Here is a 21,175-nt window from a genome sequence, read left to right as displayed (position 1 = left end):
CATTAGCCAAAAACAGTCATTCCCATCTGGGTGTTACAACTGCTAATAAATAAACTCACTTGAGTTTCATATATCACCAGATATTTCAATGTCTTATTGTCTTACAACAATGAAAGAAGTAGACTTAATGTAGCTTTTTGTAATCAAGCAATACAGATATCTACAAAGTGATCTTAATGAATTAACTAATTACATTAACTAAATAACCAGTTACAAATATAAAAAGCAAAATATGTATTTGCTTGAGTATTCATTCAAATTCTCAGTAGGACTGAGATCTGGACCGTGATTCAGTTGCTCCAGGATATTATTATTGTTGTCTTTATGTCTTTCCTGTGTAGCTTTGGCTTTATGCTTTGGTGTGCTACCACTGCATTCTGCTGTCTTATAAAGGTCACATTTCGACCTGCAGAATGTCACAAGAGTATTTCCATTGGCTACTTCAGTGGCATGACGGTATACCTTTTCTGGTTTAAAAATCAATAGTTGATGGACGGATGTGAGTCAGACAGCCTTCCCCCTGACTCTGTAAGAGCCTGGAATCCCCCCGTTGAGCACCATTGGCAGCTCCAGTAAATATAGCATAAACACAAGCATATGACAGTAATTACAAGTTTCTGGGATGTCTTACCCGGATATTGGGTCAGACCTCAAGTTGAAAGCAGAATGCTAATGGTTAATTTCTAACGACCTATTTCCTGAAACATTATTGGGCCACCCCCTTAGAAAATGGTCTAAATATACTGATATTTGGGGTGATTATACATCTAGCATGTGTGTGTCTGGTGTATGTATGTGTGTGTTTTGTGTCCTGTTTGCAACAGATTGTTTCTTTTGCTGCCATTCTGTGGCCCTGGAAATGATTTAATTTTTCAATGGCCTGTCTGCTATCAACAGGCTTGCCTCTTGAGAGAGATGTCTGCCTTGATAATTGTGCCATGAACCTCATCAGCATTTCAGATGAAATGGAGCTAGACGGGTCACTTTGAGTTTAAGAGATGCTAATTTGATTGAAATTCAAACTGGGAGCACCAGGAAGTAGATTGTGCCTTTTTGTGTAATGTGCTCCCCTCACTCATGTCGCCTTTCTCCTCCAGTTACACAGCAATTGTTTTTGCTGCTGCGGGTATTTTTTTTTATATTGTGAATTCCAAGTGGCTGCTTAGGCTTCCTGAACTTTATGGAGTGTTGGGAAATAGACAATTGAGCAGTGGGAGTAAAGCAATTTAGGATTTAGCAATCAAGGAGCATCTTAACCTTAGTTTAACCGGTCATGTCACATGAGCAGCACATGTTTTTGAAAGACCTCCATGACCTTCCACACTGGTTCAATTCAAAAGCGGTGTATTCAAAGGTATACAGACAAAATCTATTTACAATTATTTACAACTGATGTATGAGATCAAAGCTATTTGTATCTGCTCAGCTAAATATTTTGAGTGTTTAGATTTAACCTGATCAATGGACTTTCAAGGCCAAAACCAATACTGATATTTAAGAGTTTTAACAATCCAGTGGTTGCATGTTTATTTCACCCAAGATCCTTCTTCTTCTTCTTCTTCTTCTTCTTTTTAAAAAAGAAAATCAGAACATAATCTTATCATAATCTTTTAAGAAAGATTTTCAAAGAATGGTAATCATGATGTATACTGAAAAAGAAAAAAAACATTGTTAATATGCTTGCTTCACTAAAAGCTGTACAGAGGTTAATTAAATTAATAGTAGATTTGTTACATATAAATAAACTGTAAGTAAAATATCGATAAAGCTTTCATTTATACAGGTATATTTATATAGAATAGTGTGCCTAAGCCAAGTCATGTTATAGGCCCACACTGATCTGCTATACACAGCAGGAATGATTAAAATGACATTTTATCTTTTCTGAGAGAAGGATTAGTGTAAATTACAGTGATTTATGGTTCTGGCAGTCTTCAGACCTAAGTAAAGCCTTTTATTACATTTGTTAGTAGAAATACAGTTTGTAGCATTTTTTTTTCACTTAAGGCAATTTATTATTCATTTAGCACATTATCCTCATGTCCAATTATTCCTCTGACATGCTTTATGATGGCAGTGGAAAAGGTTAAATTGCATGTGGATACATGGTATCAGGAATGCTATCAGTTACACCTTGTCGGTGTCTTATCGTGCCCCTTCCCTCTGTCAGCAGGGAGTGCTCATTTTTAATGGAGATTTGCATCAAATCCAAGCAGCATTTTCTATGACACTCTTAATTGTACTGATGTCTGCCTCTCCCAAAAGGTCAGAGATGTGATGGGATTACATTTGGAATACTTCAGTGTGATTAACAGGCCGGTGGGGAAAATGGAGGTAATCAAGGCAGAAAGTAGCTCATTCCTGCATTTAGCTTAGTTTTATTCCAAGAAGAAATTATATTAGAACAATTTTAGTTGCATCTAACTAATGTGAAGCTTCTTGTGGATTTTAATCTCTAGCCCTAATCTCTAGCACTAAACATAGTGTGGGTTGAGCATTGGGAAACCACTGTTTTATTTTTATTTTTTAAACTGGACATATCTTAGAGAAAACAAGTCTCCAATGTGTATAATTGAACCAGTTCTTCTTTTAAATTGGTAGAAAATATGAATATGTCTTCTTTGAAGCGTCACATATTTTCCTTGATATAAACTAAAACTGAAACATCACCAAGCAATTAGGTAACATCCCCGCCACAAATAATGTAACTTCCAACAAGTTTGGCTTAAATGTTCTTCACATTGAGCTCCTTTTCCAAGTGGCTCATTATTCTTTCTCTTGCATTAATTCATAAAATGAATTAATACTCCTTCCATTTTTGCTTCAGTAAAATCCTGTTGAGCAGTTGCGGTATTTATAGAAATAAAATGTTTTACTCTGGAGAAAAGTGGAGAAAAGCTTCCTTAGACTTAATATTCATTATGTACATGATTAATTACTATATAGCCTCAGACTATCAAAAGATAGTCAGAGATATCATATTTTACATGTATTTAATTAGTGTGCACTTTGAGACCTGTGCCCTGGCAGGCCCAAATACTGAACTTTTTATGGGAAGAATTTCAATTACATGCTCTCTCCCAATCTGAGGGCTAGGTCTATGCATAGACAAAGTCATTAGGGCTTTTTCAATTGGTCTCAGGAGATGCCCGAGGTTTCACAGATGAGACGGAATCACAGTCACGCAATCCCATAGATCAAGGCGCCCGGGCTCCACAGCTCTAAAATTAGGGCAATATATCAGAAAGAGCTATCAACACTTATGTCAACATTGTTTCAAAAGAAATATGAGGTATTTTTTTCCCCAGTGCTTATGTCCTGTTGTTTAATAGATTTGCCTGTGAAACGATGGCAGGTCTATGTCTCATTAGTGTCATGAATTTTATTTTTGATATCATTCTGTTTCATATGCCTAATATAAACCAGGCATCCATTCCCCGGTCTCATTGGAATCTGTTAGATAAAGCACTGTAATTTATATTGCTCCTGCATTATATGCTTATGCATGAGCGAATGGGACAGAATCATCAAAGTGACCATATAATATATGGAAAGTGCTGCAGAGTCATGAAATATTACCCACAAAAACAAACAGCGCATTATGGGCCCAGCATGAGTTGCATGTTTTAATTCCAAAATTTCCATAAAAACAAATACAATATGCTGATATTCTCATCTGTTATCACACATGAAGGTCATTAATAAAGTGCAATGCCCCTTGAGACCTTCACTAAACACAGAGACAAAGACACAAATATGTGTTATCACGGCTATGTGATATAATACACTGTTTGAACACACCCCAACAATCTTTTGTTTCTCTTGGTTAAATAAAAAAAGTGCTGGCTCTCAAATGTATTTGAAAAAAACTTTTTTCTTTCCATGCACAAAAGCAATTCATTTGCCCTTCCCTCTGTTGTATTTCTCCCAAGCAGCATTTATACCAAATAAAATAGTTAACACAATTTTTTCCAATACACTCAAATATATAATAACACAAATAGCTATGTGATATAATACATTGTTTAAACAAAAAAAAAAAACCAAAAAAGTGTGAACAATTTGAATTGGCATACATGCTGATTAGAAGAAATAGAACAGGAGGGAGAAGGAAATTAATTGCTTAGAAGTAGTTACGGCTAATTCCTTCTCCTGCCGTTATTGTGATGTAGTGGGCTTTTCAGTTCAACATAGGACCTTTTTTTTTTACGTTGCTGGATATTTTTTTAGTGCTGTAAACCGCAATATACTGCATGCTTTCATGGTATGCAGCTAAATTGTGGTTACTTTCAATTTGAAACCTAAACAGCACCAATTCCCAGCCTCTCACGATTGTTCAATGCTGTACACCTCTAGAGTAACCAACTCCCAACTGCTCCACCGTGATACCTAATATTATATTAATAACATTTGGACACAGAGCAGTGATTACCTCAGCAGCCCAAAGCAAAGGCAAAACCCAAAGCACAATACAATGCAACCAGTAATACATTTTCCAATGATCTGCTGTAAATGGGCGTACAGGTCTGTGATAAGAAGAAACAAATATCATCTCTGGTCCCTGCTAAATCAGCAGAACAGAGTTATTGATCCGACTCCTCACACTGCCAATAGAATTTTAAGTCCCCTTGGTAGCAGCTACGGCTTGCTCTGGGTATTGATGTCATTATCATGATTTCAGTACAGCAAAAGGGTGGTCACCTGCAATTCCCCAGGCCTCAGAGCACACTACGGGCTCAATTAGAATATCTGCTCTCCAGATGTTAAAGGCAGGGACCAGAATTAACTTTTGACACTGCTGTAAGGGACTGGTCAAATGACAACAAAGTACATTTAGTATATATAATAGCAAAAGCATAGAATTATTTTCCCATAAAAAATATAATTTCATGCCCTGTTTGCACTGGAGTATAATGTGCGTGTGATTTCTTATAATCATATATAGATCTTCTCCCTGTATCTGAACTACACACACCCCGCTCAACGCAGCGCTCAGTCTGATCATTTTAAATGAATATAAAAGAGGATTTGATGAGTATTTTGGTATTTTCTGCCCTTCTGGGGTCTAAATTTATGGAGGCTGCAGTGGTAATCTTTAATGAGACCTTTGATGGCATTTTGGGTGCAAATTCAAGAGGCTCATCTAGCTACTCAGCATGTAGACCCATTCAGAGAAGGAGCAAGCTCAAATCAATAAGTCGGGACATTTGAGTGAAACACACAGACTTTGTTTATCCCGTGTAAATGCGCCCCACCAAACACGGATGTCGGGGGGTGAAATCACACGAGGTCCCCATGCAACTGTCAGCTTTATCTGTTTCCATTGGTATTTATTGCACTGATGTGTGCTGTTTATGTGCATTTAATTTAATTCCAAAATTCAGTCTATTCACAGAGTTTTAATAGCAACACATAACACACACTCCTGTTTCCATGACTTCAGATAGAGATTTACTCTGATTTTAACCTTAATTGCTACTTGCCTGACACTAACCCCTACCCTAACCTCAAATCTAAATCTAACCTTACCCTAACCTAAAAAACATATTTGCCTTAAAATGTAATGATTAACATCACAGGGACTTGCTTTTGGTCCCCATAAGGAAGACAAGTCCCCATAATGTGACTGTGTAAACAGATTAGGTCCCTATAACATGAGGTATACCTAGACCACTCACACTCACACACCTACACACACATACACAGATGCGGGAGCTGGTTTAGACTTAATTTGATCATGACTTGCAGGCACAAAGTTGAAAAACAGATGAAGCACAAAACTGAAAGTTTCATTTAGAAGCCAAGGAATGTAGGGAAGTTATTGACTAGACAGGTAATATTGTATTATTGCAAGGGGAGGAAATGCTGCAGAGCCTCTTTGGATTATACCATTGGCCTATACACATTCAGACAGATTATCCAAGCACTTTAAAAAGACTGACAGAATAGTACAGCACACAAAAGATCTCTTTTACACTATACACGTAGCTGAGAAGACCCAATAGGTAAGCGCTGGAGTTGGCCGTGACTTGTTTGTTTGCAAACTCAATAGCAATGCTACATGGTAACAGCAGTTCACCATTCTTTTGGCTTTGGTGTTACTCTATTCTATTCTATTCTTTGTTGGTGAATTTGAATGTTTTGCAGTCTGAACATTTGTTTTTTGCATTCTTACGGAGTCTGTGCTCCACATGAATTCAGTGTTTCTGACATTCTGGTCATTTTTAATCAATATGTATGTATTTAGGCACAAGAGTCATTGTTGTTAAATTTGTTTCTGTTTCTTTTTCTCCCCTCTGACAGATGCAACAATCGGACCCAGTGCATCGTGATCACTGGTTCAGATGTCTTCCCCGACCCCTGCCCAGGAACCTACAAATACCTGGAGGTCCAGTATGAGTGTGTGCCCTACAGTAAGTATGACCCTTCTGTCATGAATTGAAAACCTCCCCTTCTTCCTTTTCCCCTCCCCAACCCTCACATCCTCAGTTTCTCTCTTCTTCCCTGCCCTCTCTTTCTCTCTCTCTCTTCTGTGTCATATCATATCGTGTCCCATTTCTCCCCTCTGCCTTGTCCAGACAGTCTGCTCTCTTCATCCACAACACCTTCAAGCACCATTTTCCTCTGTCTCTTCTTCCATCTGTGTCACACCATGAACTTTTCATGAAATATGACCTGTAAAACCCTTTGGTCCTTTTCTGTACTGCCTTTATTATTGATGTGCTCACCGTGTTTCCAGCGGATCAACGAGCCCAGTTATGAGGTAGCAGCATATAGGGAGGGTAGAGGAAGTCGTGCTGACTCTCCACGACAGCAAGCAGAGTGTTTCATTACTCAAGTCTTGTATGGAGAAGTCTATCAGGCGAAAACACAGCTCACCTTGATGGCTTAATATACATCCATACAACAGGTGTTGAAATATGCTAACAGATGTTTCATTATGTAACAGAACAGAATGGCTCCACTCATAAGTCAACAAGGTAATATTTCATCTAAAGAGATAGTGTTAACATTTTGTCTCCTTCGTGGATGCTAAAATATTCATTGCCATTCAGCTCCCAAACAATCTTTAGATTGCCCTTTGCATTAAAATTCCCCTTTGTCCTTTAAGCTGCCATGTTCATTTGCAATTTGTGAAGGAAATTCCCCCGTGTAACCTTTACAAACTGATTAATGACAAAGATTTAGACGAATTGCCAGAATCACTAATCAGGTGGAACTGAAATAATTAGAGTGGGAGTGATGGGAAGATAGTATTTGGCAGCACTTGTAGATTCAAACGAGCATTTTGCACACTGATGTCTTAAAATGTGTGTCAGTTTTGAATCCACTAAAAAAGGGTAAATTAAGTCCAAATATAAATAATACACATTTATTCTACTGTGCTTTTTTTAAATTTAACACATTGCTTCTACATTGCTCATTACCACTATACCTGTCCAAGCTGTTACCCTCAGTGTTGAATCAGAATGCATTACTGAACATCATTAGATGGTGAAACTCATTACAACTTAAAGGTTAACCTCTCCAAGGCTTTGAGGACCTGTAATTAAAAATAGAATAAGCAATAATGAGTATTTCAGCCACGTTATTGAGCAAAGCTAAATCCCGTAGCTTCTATCTTAAACGCCTAACTGCTTGTTTTTTCTTTTGCTTTTTTCATTGTTTTTTTTCTCACTTGCCTCATAGTTAAGTGAAGTATTGATCCCGTGTCTTGCTGTGTTACCTTAAACCTTAATAGTAGGATTAGCCTCAAGGTGCACTCGTGTCCACCTACTGTTATGATTGTCTTTTGCCTCCCTCTTGCACCAAGGAGACAGCCAAGACTGCCATGTGGTGTGGTGAAAAATAAACTTCTGCCCAAGGACTCCGAGTTCTGGCAAAGTCTGTCTTAACAAAAACAATTCCAAACAGGTCCTCACTTCACTCTGAGCAGTTTCAAACATGCATGTCTGTAGCCCCGTCTTTTTGCTTCTCAAGGTCCATGCCCAACCAGAATAGGACCAAGAACACAGAATGTATCCTATCGCAACTGCCCTGGTAAGTGCTTAGTGTTCTCCCAGTCTGAACCAGTCCACATAAGCCCAGTCCAGCCTTTCCCACTCAAGCCCTGTTGTAAACTGTGATAGATTGTGATTCATAGGCAAGTTCCATGTTTTGTTGCTTTCCTCTTGCCAATCCTCTGTCTCCTCTTACCCCCAAAATAAAAATCATATACCCCCAGATCATTTTTGTAGAGTCAGACTGACGCAGAAAAAGGCAATCATAGGGGAAGATTTACTGAGCTTTTCCACACCAGAGCAAACCCTTACTGCAGTTTTCAGATGGGATAGCATAGACCTTACTACAGTTTTCTAGTTTTCAGATGGACTAGATCATATGCCAAACACCAAGATTTGTGATTAAAAACATTGCAGTGGATCAGGAGCTTAGGATCCCCTGGATTTGCTGGGATACAAGACTTGAGAAGTTGTTTTGCAAGAAAACGTATTAAATCTCCCATTAAGCTGATCAACAACGGGACTGCAGACAGTGTCCTCATTTTGACTAGTAACCGCCGCTCCTCAAAGTCTATCTGTCCCAACAAGCAGTTTAATGACATAATGTGATAGACAGTTATTTTCTTGCCACCGGCTGAATATGATGTGGAATTTAATTAATTCATTCTATTGTCCAAGCCTTTGCATAATCACACAAGCAATTTTGGATTTTTCACTTCTGTGCAAGAGGCCTTTGCAACAAGTTGCCTACATTCCCACCATTTTCATCCTCTTGGCTTCATAATTTAGTTCTTGTCATGAACTGCCCTCATTAGCAACATTATCTTCATGTTCCAGCCAAGGATGTAAATTTTGCCTTCACCTGGCACTGAGTCACCCTCTGAATTGGCTCTAGTAATTGCTTGAATCATGCAACATAAAAGCCAAGACGTCTCTTTATTAAACCTGCTCTCTGCATGCTATGTTGAAACGCTGAGAAAAAAACAGTAAGAAGTTGCCACCCCTATTCTACCCTTGTGAAACTGTAGTGTAATATTTTCATTTCTCATCACATGCTAATGCCAGTAAACCCCCAGCTCCATGTGACAGTGATGGCCAGATTATGAAAATTGACGTTAAGCTGTGACAGCATGAGTTTTGGGTCCCCTTTGGTGTTTTTGTTTTTGTATTCACTTTCATTCCTTATTTTTATTCAGTGTAGTTTACATGATGCTCTAATTTAACACTGGAGCCACTGAGTCTGCAGTTGACAGCAGACATCCATCCACATCAAGATGGAACAACTGATTTAAGACAGTGACAATTAATAGCTTACATAATTTGATTAGTAAGTAGAAAGCAAGAATTCCCTAGAAAGTCTGTTCAGTGGGAAAAGTTTAGGGTCTTTGGGGTTAGCGTGGGTTGGGATGTGTCTCATGTTTGTTTGTTTTAATGTTGCTGTATTTAAAAGTGACTGATTCTCTTCCCTTCCCCCTGTGCAATCTGCAGGAAACCAACCTCGGCTATCTGACTCTCTCTCTTCATCCACTGACTGATTTCTGATCACACTGATTTGCTATTTCAATTTCTTCCATTTCCACTAACGTCATCAGGCCTTCCGTCATGTGCTCTCCTTTTCTTTCCAGATTTCCTTCACACCATCTTCTCTCTGTCCTCTTCTGGGCTCCTCTTGTTTTATGTGGCTGAGGCGGCTTCTGAGAACTCAACTGTTGTTAATTTGCTTGCTTCCTATCCATGTTTGATCTCTTGGTTAGCTGCGAGACACTTTAATTCCTTCTGCAGAATGGCGTGCATTTATTTGCAGATCCTTCTGAAAATTCTTTTTTGATGCTGAAGCCTCGGTCAGACTCAACAGTTACAACAGATTCAGATTCTGATATGGACGTACACTAATTGGGACTCGGGGGTCGCAAAGGGTTTCAAAAGGAACCTAATTTATGATTGCTCAAATTATCCCATGGTGCAAACTGAATGCCCAAATTGTATACATTTAGTATCTCAGTGTATGAGCCTGTGTGGTATGAAACCATCAGAGACTGAAACCTGAGAGGGATGAAGCAAAAAAACAATATGAGCTTAGATCAAGGGCAAAAGAACTGCTGCATAGTCTGTACTTGTGAGATTAACATCTCTACTGGTTATCAGTCACTGCAGTGTCAAAAGAATAAATCTCTCACTTTTTTCTGTCAAAGAAGTTTCAGAAAAATTACAGTAAACTACATACATTCTCTGTTAAACAACTTCAGTGCCATGAAGTAAAAAGTGGCTGAGCATTTTTTGTAAAAATATTTTCTTCTAGCTTTTGTATACACATAGTAAGTCACATAGTGTGTCACCGTCTTTGTCCCCTCACATTTAGTCAACAACTGTCTCAACAGTCTGACCTACGCTTTATACTAACCTCAGAAATGTGTCTTTTCTGAAGAATATTTTGCATCTATGTAGACTCATCAGAAATATTTTTTCAAGAAATTTTCAGTCTTGTTGCAGTTAAATATGAGCTGGTGCTTATCATGCAATGCTAATGCACATGGTGTTCTTTTTTGTGATACAGTGGGGTCCACAAGTCTGAGACCAATTTCCAACTGGACCTCACTGTATGTTTTATTAGTAATGATTCCTAGCATATTTGCCTTCAGAGTGCCTTTTTTGAATGTGCCCATGTTGGCTTATTTATAATGGATTCGTATTGAAAAGCACAAATTAATCACGAGTGTTGTGGAATATAGAATTAAACACATCTCAACAGTGAGTGCACATAGTCTATATTAATGTAGTTTGTTCCAGTGATTTACACTAATTACCTGCTTCCTTGATAAGGCCACAGTTAGGCTGTTTTTCCTTAATATGGCTAAGTAAGATTAGTGTCGCGCAGAGACTTGTTGCTATTAGTCAGGTGTCACATTGGTCCAGAATTGTAAAGTGGCAACTTCATTGTGTTAAAAATCTTTTTTGTTTTTATATTTTAATGATTAGATATGGATGTAGCAAAGATGTATCTGTTACTCTAAATGACACCTGTCTTTTTCACAGGATTAGGCCTGGTTTATGGTGGTGGATGGATTTAAAGCCACCACAGTTTGAAAGTAGCATGGTTTGGCTTTTCAACCAAACCAGGGCCATGTAAAGTGAAACTATATTTAACATACATCATTGAAAATCATGCAGTAAATAGTAAATCACACTGTCCACAGGATGAGACCACAGTAGCCTTGTGTCTCAGTTCATTTGTTCATTAACTTATAGTCATTTTTACAATCATTCTCTTAACTTTCTATTATTACAATGTGAATCCCAGAATTGCTTTCTTATGAATCAAACAAAAAACAATTATTCTCTGTGAATGTCATAAGCTGAACCTTATACTATGCCAGCGACAATAGTACACAGTCACAAATAGTTGGCAAATCTGTCAAATAAAAAAAATCCATCCACCACTGTACTATAAAACAATTGTGACAGTTGGTCACGATCACAAATGTGATCATTCTCCATGCTCTAATCTGACCCTTTTTTTTAAGACAGGACCTTGGCGGCGGTCTCAACTTTCCCGCTTTCTCTGAATAGGTGTACCTGTCTTTGTCCATGTCTCATAACGTGTTTCTGCATATGTAATCGTAGCAATGACAGTTAATTCATATTAATCTCTTTTTTTCCCCTTGCACCCCTTTCATTCTCTCTTCCAACGCTTAAAATAGAAGTGGAGCAAAAAGGTAAATAACAGACACGATCCAAACCCTAGCTCCTTGTTTTGTGGCATCTGGTTGTAAAATACCTATTTTCCCATGGTGGCCCCTACAAACCCATCGCAGACGTTATCTATACAGAATCCCCCAGCTATAATGTTAATGGCCAGCGTAGTGCATCAAGAGAAGTAAGGCTGGCCATAAAAGAGACAGCACACAAGCAGCCAAAAGATGTAAATGGGGGCATATTGGCTGCAGTCCATAGGGGCTTCCTCTCCTCATTCTCCCTGGGTGCTTTTTCTACTCAGCAAAATCTCATATTGCCTGGCTTCCAAACCCTTTTCCATAGCATGCCATGGTAACAGTGTTTCTTGGCCCTTTTTTTCAAGCTATTGCTTTCTACTGTCCCTTTGCTCTCCAAGCCCCTGCTCTCCCCCCCACCTCCCACTCTTCTCCCCATTATTCTCACCTGAACACTTGCTGCTCTTTTCTCTGTTGATCCTTGTGCCTCCTACGCCTCAGAGCAACAACCAAAACACCTCAAGAGACCCTTAATGAAAGTTTTTTAAATTTTAATGGTTGTGACATTTGCACCACTTCGTAATGACAAGCCTCTCAGGTGTATACCGTAGAAAAAGGTGGTGTAACCGAGACACATCTAAGTACACACAAACATTTTGCAGACTGCCGACTCCTGCTCTCTCATAACCTCTCCCGTCTGTTGCCATGTGACTTTAGTTGTTGTTTACAGGACCAATTGTTTTGTTAAGTTTTGTTTCTGTTCTATTTCCCCTCATTTGTGTTCTATCCAACAGTAAATGTCTGTGAGGCCAAGCTTCTTTTTGTTTCAGACTACTTTATATATTTAAACATTATGCTTAATAACTTTCCTATTTCTTTTTTTCTATGCACAAAACCAAAATCCTTATACTGCTTGTGAATATCGGCTATAGCTGTTAGTTGTGTTTTGGCCACTCTTTACTGTGTGTTTGTCCCCACTCCTCGTGGACAAACTGTAAAACAAAATGAAGACATTAGAGATTTTATTAATATTACATGTAGTTTTGTATGATCTTGTTTCTCACATGTTAACCTGTGCCTGTTTCTTATTCTACTCTTCTCCCATTACTAGTTTTTCTTTGTCCTGGGACTCTGAAAGCTGTCGGTGATCCTTCCTTTCTATTTGAAGCGGAGCAACAAGCTGGTGCCTGGTGCAAAGACCCACTTCAAGCCGGCGACAAAATCTACTTCATGCCCTGGACTCCTTACAGGACAGACACTCTCATTGAGTATTCCTCCCTGGATGACTTCCAAAACGCCCGGCAAACCATCACCTACAAGTTGCCTCACCGGGTGGATGGGACTGGATTTGTGGTCTACGACGGGGCAGTGTTTTTCAACAAGGAACGTACGCGCAACATCGTCAAGTTCGACCTGCGGACTCGAATCAAAAGTGGCGAGGCGATCATCAACAACGCCAACTACCATGACACGTCGCCCTACAAGTGGGGCGGTAAAACGGACATTGATCTGGCAGTAGATGAGAATGGGCTGTGGGTGATCTACGCCACAGAGCAGAACAACGGCATGATGGTAATCAGCCAGTTGAACCCCTACACGCTACGTTTCGAGGCTACCTGGGACACAGCCTACGATAAGCGCTCAGCCTCCAATGCCTTCATGGTTTGTGGAGTACTGTATGTGGTCCGCTCCACCTATGAAGACAATGAAAGCGAGGTCAGCAAGAGCCTGATCGATTACATTTACAATACCAAACAGAACCGTGGGGAATACGTTGATATCCACTTTCCCAACCAGTACCAATACATTGCAGCTGTGGATTACAATCCGCGAGATAACCAGCTTTATGTGTGGAATAATTTTTACATCCTGAGGTACAATCTGGAGTTTGGCCCACCTGATCCAGCACATGGTAAGAACCCAGTTCCACCCACCCCCCAGTCATTTCTCCTGCAGACAATAATGTCAAATTGTATTGCTGAAATCACGGCTTTAGTTGCTGTCAAGTGCACTTTGATATTTCTTTGGTATTCCCCATCTATGTATCAAGTGTCATAGCTGACTGATTTTTAATTTAGAATCTAATATGTGCTAGATATGTTACGGAAGCTTTGGAGTGTAGGAAAGCATGGGGGGTTGAAGTGAGTGGGGCTCAGTGGTAAACAACACCTCGAAGCCAGTTACCATATCATAAGGGATCAGTATCTAGGGGATTTGGGGAGGTTTACTATCCGGGCGTTCCCTGAGTCCCCAGTGCTAAGGCTCGAGGGACCCCTGCTAGCATATCCCTTTTTTTCAGAGTGTAAGACTGGTAGAGAGAAATATACTCTCACCTCTGGAAACATGCATGCCTGGACAGGTGTAAAGTCTTGCCTGGGGCAAGGTTAGATCATTCCCCCAGTGATGCTGAAACTCAAACTCTCCATCGGCCATTACCAAAAAAAAAAAAAAAAAATCACACTCTGTAGGCGGAGTGGTAAGGATTTAAGGTTCTATCTAAGGCAGAAAAAAGATGGTAGACACAAGCAGGAGGGATCAATCATCCAGGGTCACATCAGCAGTGTATGTTTTTAATTTAGCTGTCAAGAGCTGAGGGGAAGGCTAGCCCAGGCTTGCGATAGTCCTTACACTGAGAATATAATAACAGTAATTATCCTAATCCCCTCCACACCCAGAGTTCTAAGTCCACGTAATGTTCAACACAGTCAGCGATGAGCCGCGGAGGTCAAGCAACTTTTCCACAGATTATCCGAGAGCTCAATATTTATTACCGTGTTTGCTCGTCCACTTTTGTACTGATATGGACTTGGGCTAGGGCTGCTAAATTGGGTTCAGCCAGTGGAACAGCATCAATCTAGCCAGACCAAGGCAAGCTTCACTGTAACAAGGAACGTAGTCCAGGTTTGAAAGCAGAATTAATATGCAGAGGGTGCACTGTGTAAAATACTGCAGCAATCATGAGGAGTAAGATAAAAATGTTTTTCTTTTTTAGTTTTCCAACTCTGAATAGCATGTTTGAAGTTAGAAGATTTGTAAAATTAAATATTTGCATATAACAAGTCAGTTTATGACAGCTAAGGAATATGCCACCGTCAAAATGTCTTTCCTTATTTTAGTCATGTCCCAAAAAATAATTTCACACACTCATTCAGAGGATTTCAAATGAGCTGATTTTAACCACTGCCTTAAATTTGCAGGCAGCTCCTATGAAAGTGGTCATAATATCACCTCCTCTGCTATCTAATAATAATAAAATTGAGCATGTCCTTACATGAAATTATGTGTTTATATACAGTGAACTGATTATCAGGAGTCAAGCAACAGTCTCCACAACAGCCTTTATTTTCAGCTTGTTATGGATTCTTGGAATGAGCTGTGCATAGACAGGCTGCACGCTCAATTGATTTATTCATTTGGTGAATGGACACTGATCACCGATAGCAAAATCAGGGGCTTTGAAAGGATCCAACCCCAAATGCGACTGCATTTCAGTTATTTTTGTGCCTGTGTGCATGAGAAACATACTTTTCAAGTGCTGATTCGCACAGTCAGACCTCCCAAGCACCCAAAGGAGCCCACTTCCCTTCCTGTAGAATATGTTTAGAAACATACTCTACCTGACATACCATATTTGCCCCTTAGGGCTTCTGCATTCACACTTCTTTATTTTAATGTCAACAAGGACTCTGGTCTCTCCTCTTGACAAATGAGACATGAGCCTGGCCCTGCTGCTGACTAATGTATGTTGAGTCACAGTCGATGAATGCAGGGGAGAATGGTCCAGGATGATCATCAAGATGTCAATAAAGTTGTCCTCCCACATGGCTGATGTTGACACATAAATGATGGCACTTTTTTCTGGCTGTCACTGGACGCCCTCTCCGTGATATCTTGATGTCTGCCTCACTAGGCACTAAAACGAGCCATCAGAATGCTTCTCTGGTGTTGAAGTTCAAGTTTTAAGCAGCTGTCTGCTAAAATAAAAAAAAAAAAGAAGAAGAAGAAAACTAAAAATGAGAAGAATATTTCAGCTTCTCCCAAATTACTGCAAGCACACTATGTGAAACTTAGTACATGAACTTGCAGAAAGCATTGTTAATACAACAGAGCATGATAATTATTAATGTAGATGATTTAATTGTTGTTTTAATTGTATCTGTAGGTTTTTAATTTAACCACCTCCTCAAGAGAATTTCAAAGCATGTTCGGAGGATGAGTCAATGATATATTTGCAAGGAACGAGTATGTAAACACATCTGCCATTGTGCACTGCACTTCCTACTTCCTTTTCCCCCTTGTTGTTCAAGTGCACAGACATGTCTGTCACATGATTCGCTTCGTCATGGAGTGCAGTCACATCAAAGTGATGCTGAGACCCTGTGTGGCAGACAGTTGGGTTCTTGTCAAGTCCAATAACATTGCTCATGTCGAGGCAAGATCATCTCTTGTAGGATTATGGGGGAGTGGATGGGGTCATGTCCAACAAGCAGCTCCACTGGAAGTGGACATTAAATGGGTCAGTAAGTCCCTCTCTTGGCTTTGACCAGTAGCGCAATAATCCACTCATTTAACTATGGCTCCATGCCTGTTTTCCTTCTTGCATATAGGAGCTAATAGAAAGACATATTCCTTTGTCGCATATTGTAAGTGAGATGATTAAATTGATTTAAATGAGGTATTCCCAGAGAAAAGTCATTATGCACCCATTTCTATGGACCGTTTATTCATGCCAGGCTCTAAAATGTGGCCTCAAACCACTGAGTAAGCATATCAAAAGCTATTTTTTACCAGAAGTATGCACAAACCGACTCTGTTCGCTGCCTCGATGGGACACAGGTGAGCCTCAGAAACCTTTTATTCATCCCCTGTCGCAAAATTAGATTCTGAATCACTTCCGTATAAAAGCCCCCGGCGCTACAGTTAACACCCACACAAATCAAGACTTCCTCTTTAATTGTTCAAATGTCAATACATTTGCATACAGTTTCAATCTTTGGCTGCACCCTCAAATTATACATTTGCAAGTGGGGATCGTAAGGAAGAGAATGACCCAATTTGTTTGAAATTATAAGGTACAGCTCACTGACGCGACTTGCCAATTAGCTCGCAAAACTCTGCATGTGGTCAAAACAATGTCCTGTAGTTGTATGCCACGAAAGTGCTTTACAATGCAAAAATGCTCAGCTGCTACAGATGCTTGTGAGTCATATGCATTAGCAGTCACCCCAGAGAGCCTACCTCTTATAGTCTGATGAATATACAACTCTTGAATAAGCACCGCCATGATTCATTCCTGTCTTCTGCAGTGCCTACATAGAGGTCAACTTGTGCATGGTAACATTTAGAGAGAAAACAGAGACACGGGGAGAGAGAGAGATAGAGAGGGAGAGAGAGAGAGAGATGGATACTTTCAACGTCAACATAAAGCTTTCACAGCCATCTCAGGCGGTCAGGTAAAATGGCAAAGACTTCTTTCTCCCTATGTGCCAAGCAGTGGTACAGGAGCAAGGATCAGGATGTGTTAAAAATGGCCAATTTGTTTGTTTGCTTTGACAACAACTCCCCCACCCACCCCCACTCCCCTCTCCCTTTCCCCAACCCCCTGTCAGCTGCCCAAGTGGACACAGCGGTGTGAAAGGAGTGGGTATTGATGTGGAAAATCACCCTTTTTGTTTTTGTTTTTCTGTCCTCCTGTCATATTCTCATTCTCGTTGTTTCTTTCTCTGACCACTTCCATCTTATTGTCTCTCCCTTTCATTATCTCTCTGGTGCAGTCAGTCTTGCTGTTTCTGTCCATCTTTCTCTCTTCGGTCACTCTCCCCGTCTTTTGTTTTCTATTTTACCCTCATTCTGCCTGTGGACTCTCATTGTTCTTCTCAGTCCTCCTCCTCCTCCTCCTCCTCCACAATCATCCGTGAGCTGTGTCTTACATCTGGATATTTGCATTTTCGTGCATGCATGTCCACACATATAAGCATCTGCTTGGCTTCCCTCCTGAAGTCCGGCTAAAGTCTGGGTCAGACTGTTCAAATCATGCCCAATGAGAGCAGTGCACACTAAATGACAGGATTTAAGTAAATCCTTGGCTGTGCCTTTGGAAAACTGTACACACATGACAGCAGGACAAAGATGGCCATCACGCACATGATGATCAGGGATCATGCACTTATTCACTGGTGGAACAGATTTTTAGGTAACACAGTTTACATTAAAGGGTTGTCATAACACTGAAAACATTTTGGATAGAACCAGGCTTCTTGAGAAGCGGAGTTGGGAATTACTTTGGATATAAACTACCTCAGTTTAAGTTGCTGTTTCAAGCAGCTTCTTTCTGGTGCTTTCTCACATTCTTCCCTGTTGATCTAAACTCCTGTTGGTTTATGTCAGGATCACACTGATGTTGACTGACTACACAAGACTCGTCAGCCAGGACCAGACCAAATCACACCAAAAACACCTCCCTGTACACGATAGTCAGAATCAAACAGCTCAGCATGGGTGTAAAAATCCCCTAAAGTGAGCTGACCTTTAACTCGTGACAGGCCTGTGTGGTAGTACTATAGCAGCGACAAGCTAATTCAACAAGTACCTTATTTTTTATAGCACTTAAAGGTGTCCCTAAATCTCAGACTTTTTGCCCAGCTTACTAATAACATTTTAAGATGTGCTCTGTGTAAGCTAGGAAGAATTCCTGAGATGTTAGGGCACTACTGGGGAGTGTATCTTTTGCAAAAGGCCTCCCTCTTTACTGCTGGACTACAGTATCTCCCTATATGCCAGCCTCCATTCTTTATTCCTCCCATGTAGCTTTTTTAACCACCATTTTATGACATAGTGTGACGTTACTCTGTCTACACCATGACCCACTGGTCTCATTCTTGGTTACAATATAGGGGTGAATTTAACTGGGGCGATAAAAGGCGGGAAATCCCACGATGGGGATTTACAGTCTTGTTCACAATGTCTCTGATATTACATCGTGGGATAATACCTAACCACCCAGTGTCTGGTGGCAATAAAGTCTATTCAGCACATGAGGTCAGGGGGGTCACCCCGTTTCCCCCTGAAATCCGATCTTGATCTTCTGCGCTTGCCCTCCAGCACTGAGCATCGTAAGACATAAGGGCCAGTTGTTCCCGGTCAAGGAAGACCATTTCACCCCTCGTCCAAAAACACACATCAAGATAATGTTTTCTCATAGTCCCCAGCTGCTAGTTACTACTTCTGCTGGAACGTCTGATCCGCTGATGTTGAACTACTGTGCACAGCGTGGCCAACTGATCTGCTGACAGAGCACAAGTATGTGGGCAACAGGAAATCCCGGGGTCATGATTTAGAATGTCACAAAGAGTTGTCTGACATAAAAAGAGTTGTTGGGGGGGGGGGTATGATTATGGTTACACTGAGCCCTATAGCCAAGGGGATCCACAGTCTCTTGTTTGATTACAGTCTGAATGTGAAACAAGGCATATTAAAAGAATTATTACTCAGACATCACAATGGTCCCCCATCACTCCCTGACACACGCCTTTGAGGAGATTTATTTCACACAGGCCTGATTATTGTGTCTATGGGTCTCTGTGTTTCTCTAATCTGTGTATATGCTGGTTTTGCATGACTTTTCGTGTCACACAGCTGCGCTAATGCGTGTATGTGCAATCTCGTGGGTGTGTACCTGCGCGCAATCGTGCGTGAAGACCCCTGAAATAGACACCCTCCTGCACGCACGGCTTTAAATATCAGTCGGCTCGGCACACTTAGAGTTAATGCTTGAAATTTGAGGCACGTACAGTACAGAGAGAGCTGCAAGGAGGGGAAAAAAAGCAGGCTGTAGTCTGGCAGCTGCTGTGTCTGTTCTCTATACTTTGGTGTCATTTTGTGTGTGAGGGTGTATGTGAATGTGTACATGTGTTTATAAGCGTGTCTATGTGGGAGTGCACTCTTCTTGCCTGCCTGCCTGTGCCCATATGAATCAATGTGTTTGTATTGTATGAAAGACAAATATTGGAGACAGCAGTAAATAACATAATCCAGCTATTAGCTTTTGTTCCCTAAGACATGGACGTATACTGTACACACCCTCACAAGGACATGACTCATGGGAAATTATACGAATTTTCTCTCAGCTTTCTTCATATTTACTGCTGATACCCAAGCAATCATGCGCCATGTTCCCCGCCACAGCTACAAATGCAGCGCAGAGTGAAAGATGTGTAATCCAATTTCCTTTGTGTATTATTGTTATTATTGGTAGATATCAAAATGCATCACAAACGTATTATAAATCATCACACTATTTCATACTCAAGAATGGCTCCATTTCCACATGAACTTAAAAGCAAGGCTGCATCCAGAGAGGACTGGGTGAAATGCATGTTTGAAACAAAGATATTTCAGCTGCAGCATTAGGAGGAGGAGTATAATTTACACTTTGTTTTTTCACAGTTCAACACCTTATTTCAATTAACCTACGCTCTGCGCTGAATGACTTGAAAGCTGATGGGTGATTCATTTATTTTCCACCCACCAGATTCTCCTGGTTCCCCTCACAAAGACTGAGGATGGACCCCCTTCTAATGGCAGAGACAGACTTTGAATTATTTGAGGTCCCATTGACTTGTTAACGTTTGCTTTTCCTCTTCCATTAGGAGGTGATTACCACCCAGGAGCCACATTTCACAGTGTACAAAAGACATGATTTAATTTAATTTTTTTTACCCTACCACAAAGTAAGTCTCTCACAAAAATGGGAACAGAGGTAAATCTCCCAAGCAGCCTCGTTTCACATCACTATGAGATTATTCCATGACAGAGGAGGGGATAGAGGAGGGGACGGGTGAGATCTAATAATTCTTTTAACTTTTTTTATGTGGCAAATTAGCTGAAACAAATGCTAAATGTGTGTTCCCGTACCATTTTTCCCTCCCTCGCAAGATAAACAGCACCTGATAATGTGTATGAAACATTACCCTGATGAACAACCATGCGGTGCCTACTGAAAGTGAAGCCATTAAGCATAATATAAAAGACACACACACTGTCGGTTTTCATTTGTCACCCCGGCATGAGTACTGAGTCCTGGAAAAGTCTCTTCTGGGCATGTGTGTGTGTGTGTGTATTCCTGAGTGCTTAGGTGTATGCATATGCTCTGACAACACTCGAAAAGCCTTGCTCCTCTCCTGGATTCCTGTCTTATTGTCTGTCATCAGTCCCAGACCTATAACCCCCAATGGTAATAACAGAACCACTGAGATACATTCAAGTGCAACAATGTGTGGGCGTCAAATCGCACAAACAGGTTATGAATAAGTCTGTCCCGACTATTGGCGGTACTTTGGAGAATATCACTCCATGCACTCGCACTCTATGACAGCTAATTGAAGGTTCCCCTTGGGCTGAGTGCAGCAGAGACATAATAATCAAGGAGCCTGTCCTGGTTTCGCTATATAGCCTGAACGTGGAATTTGC

The 21,175-nt window shown here is 40.4% G+C and overlaps 1 protein-coding gene across 18 annotated transcripts in view; it reads left to right on the top strand.

Annotated features, from left to right (window-relative positions):
• adgrl2a (adhesion G protein-coupled receptor L2a) overlaps positions 1-21,175 on the top strand; it is a 95,257-nt gene that overhangs the window by 45,810 nt on the left and 28,272 nt on the right. For 17 of the 18 annotated variants that reach the window (XM_051077127.1, XM_051077126.1, XM_051077128.1 and 14 more), the window contains exons 4-5: positions 6,304-6,413; positions 12,819-13,619. In XM_051077127.1, the coding sequence (XP_050933084.1) occupies positions 6,304-6,413; positions 12,819-13,619 (911 nt within the window). Of the gene's footprint in view, positions 1-6,303; positions 6,414-7,980; positions 8,041-12,818; positions 13,620-21,175 lie in introns of all 18 variants that reach the window. The other variant, XM_051077138.1, reaches the window with a different exon arrangement.

The sequence above is a fragment of the Lates calcarifer genome, linkage group LG17, assembly GCF_001640805.2.
Source record: "Lates calcarifer isolate ASB-BC8 linkage group LG17, TLL_Latcal_v3, whole genome shotgun sequence".
NCBI classification, from domain to species: Eukaryota; Metazoa; Chordata; class Actinopteri; family Centropomidae; genus Lates; species Lates calcarifer.
The sequence above is the reverse complement of the archived record's forward strand: the minus strand, read 5'-3'. Positions and strand labels throughout refer to the sequence as shown.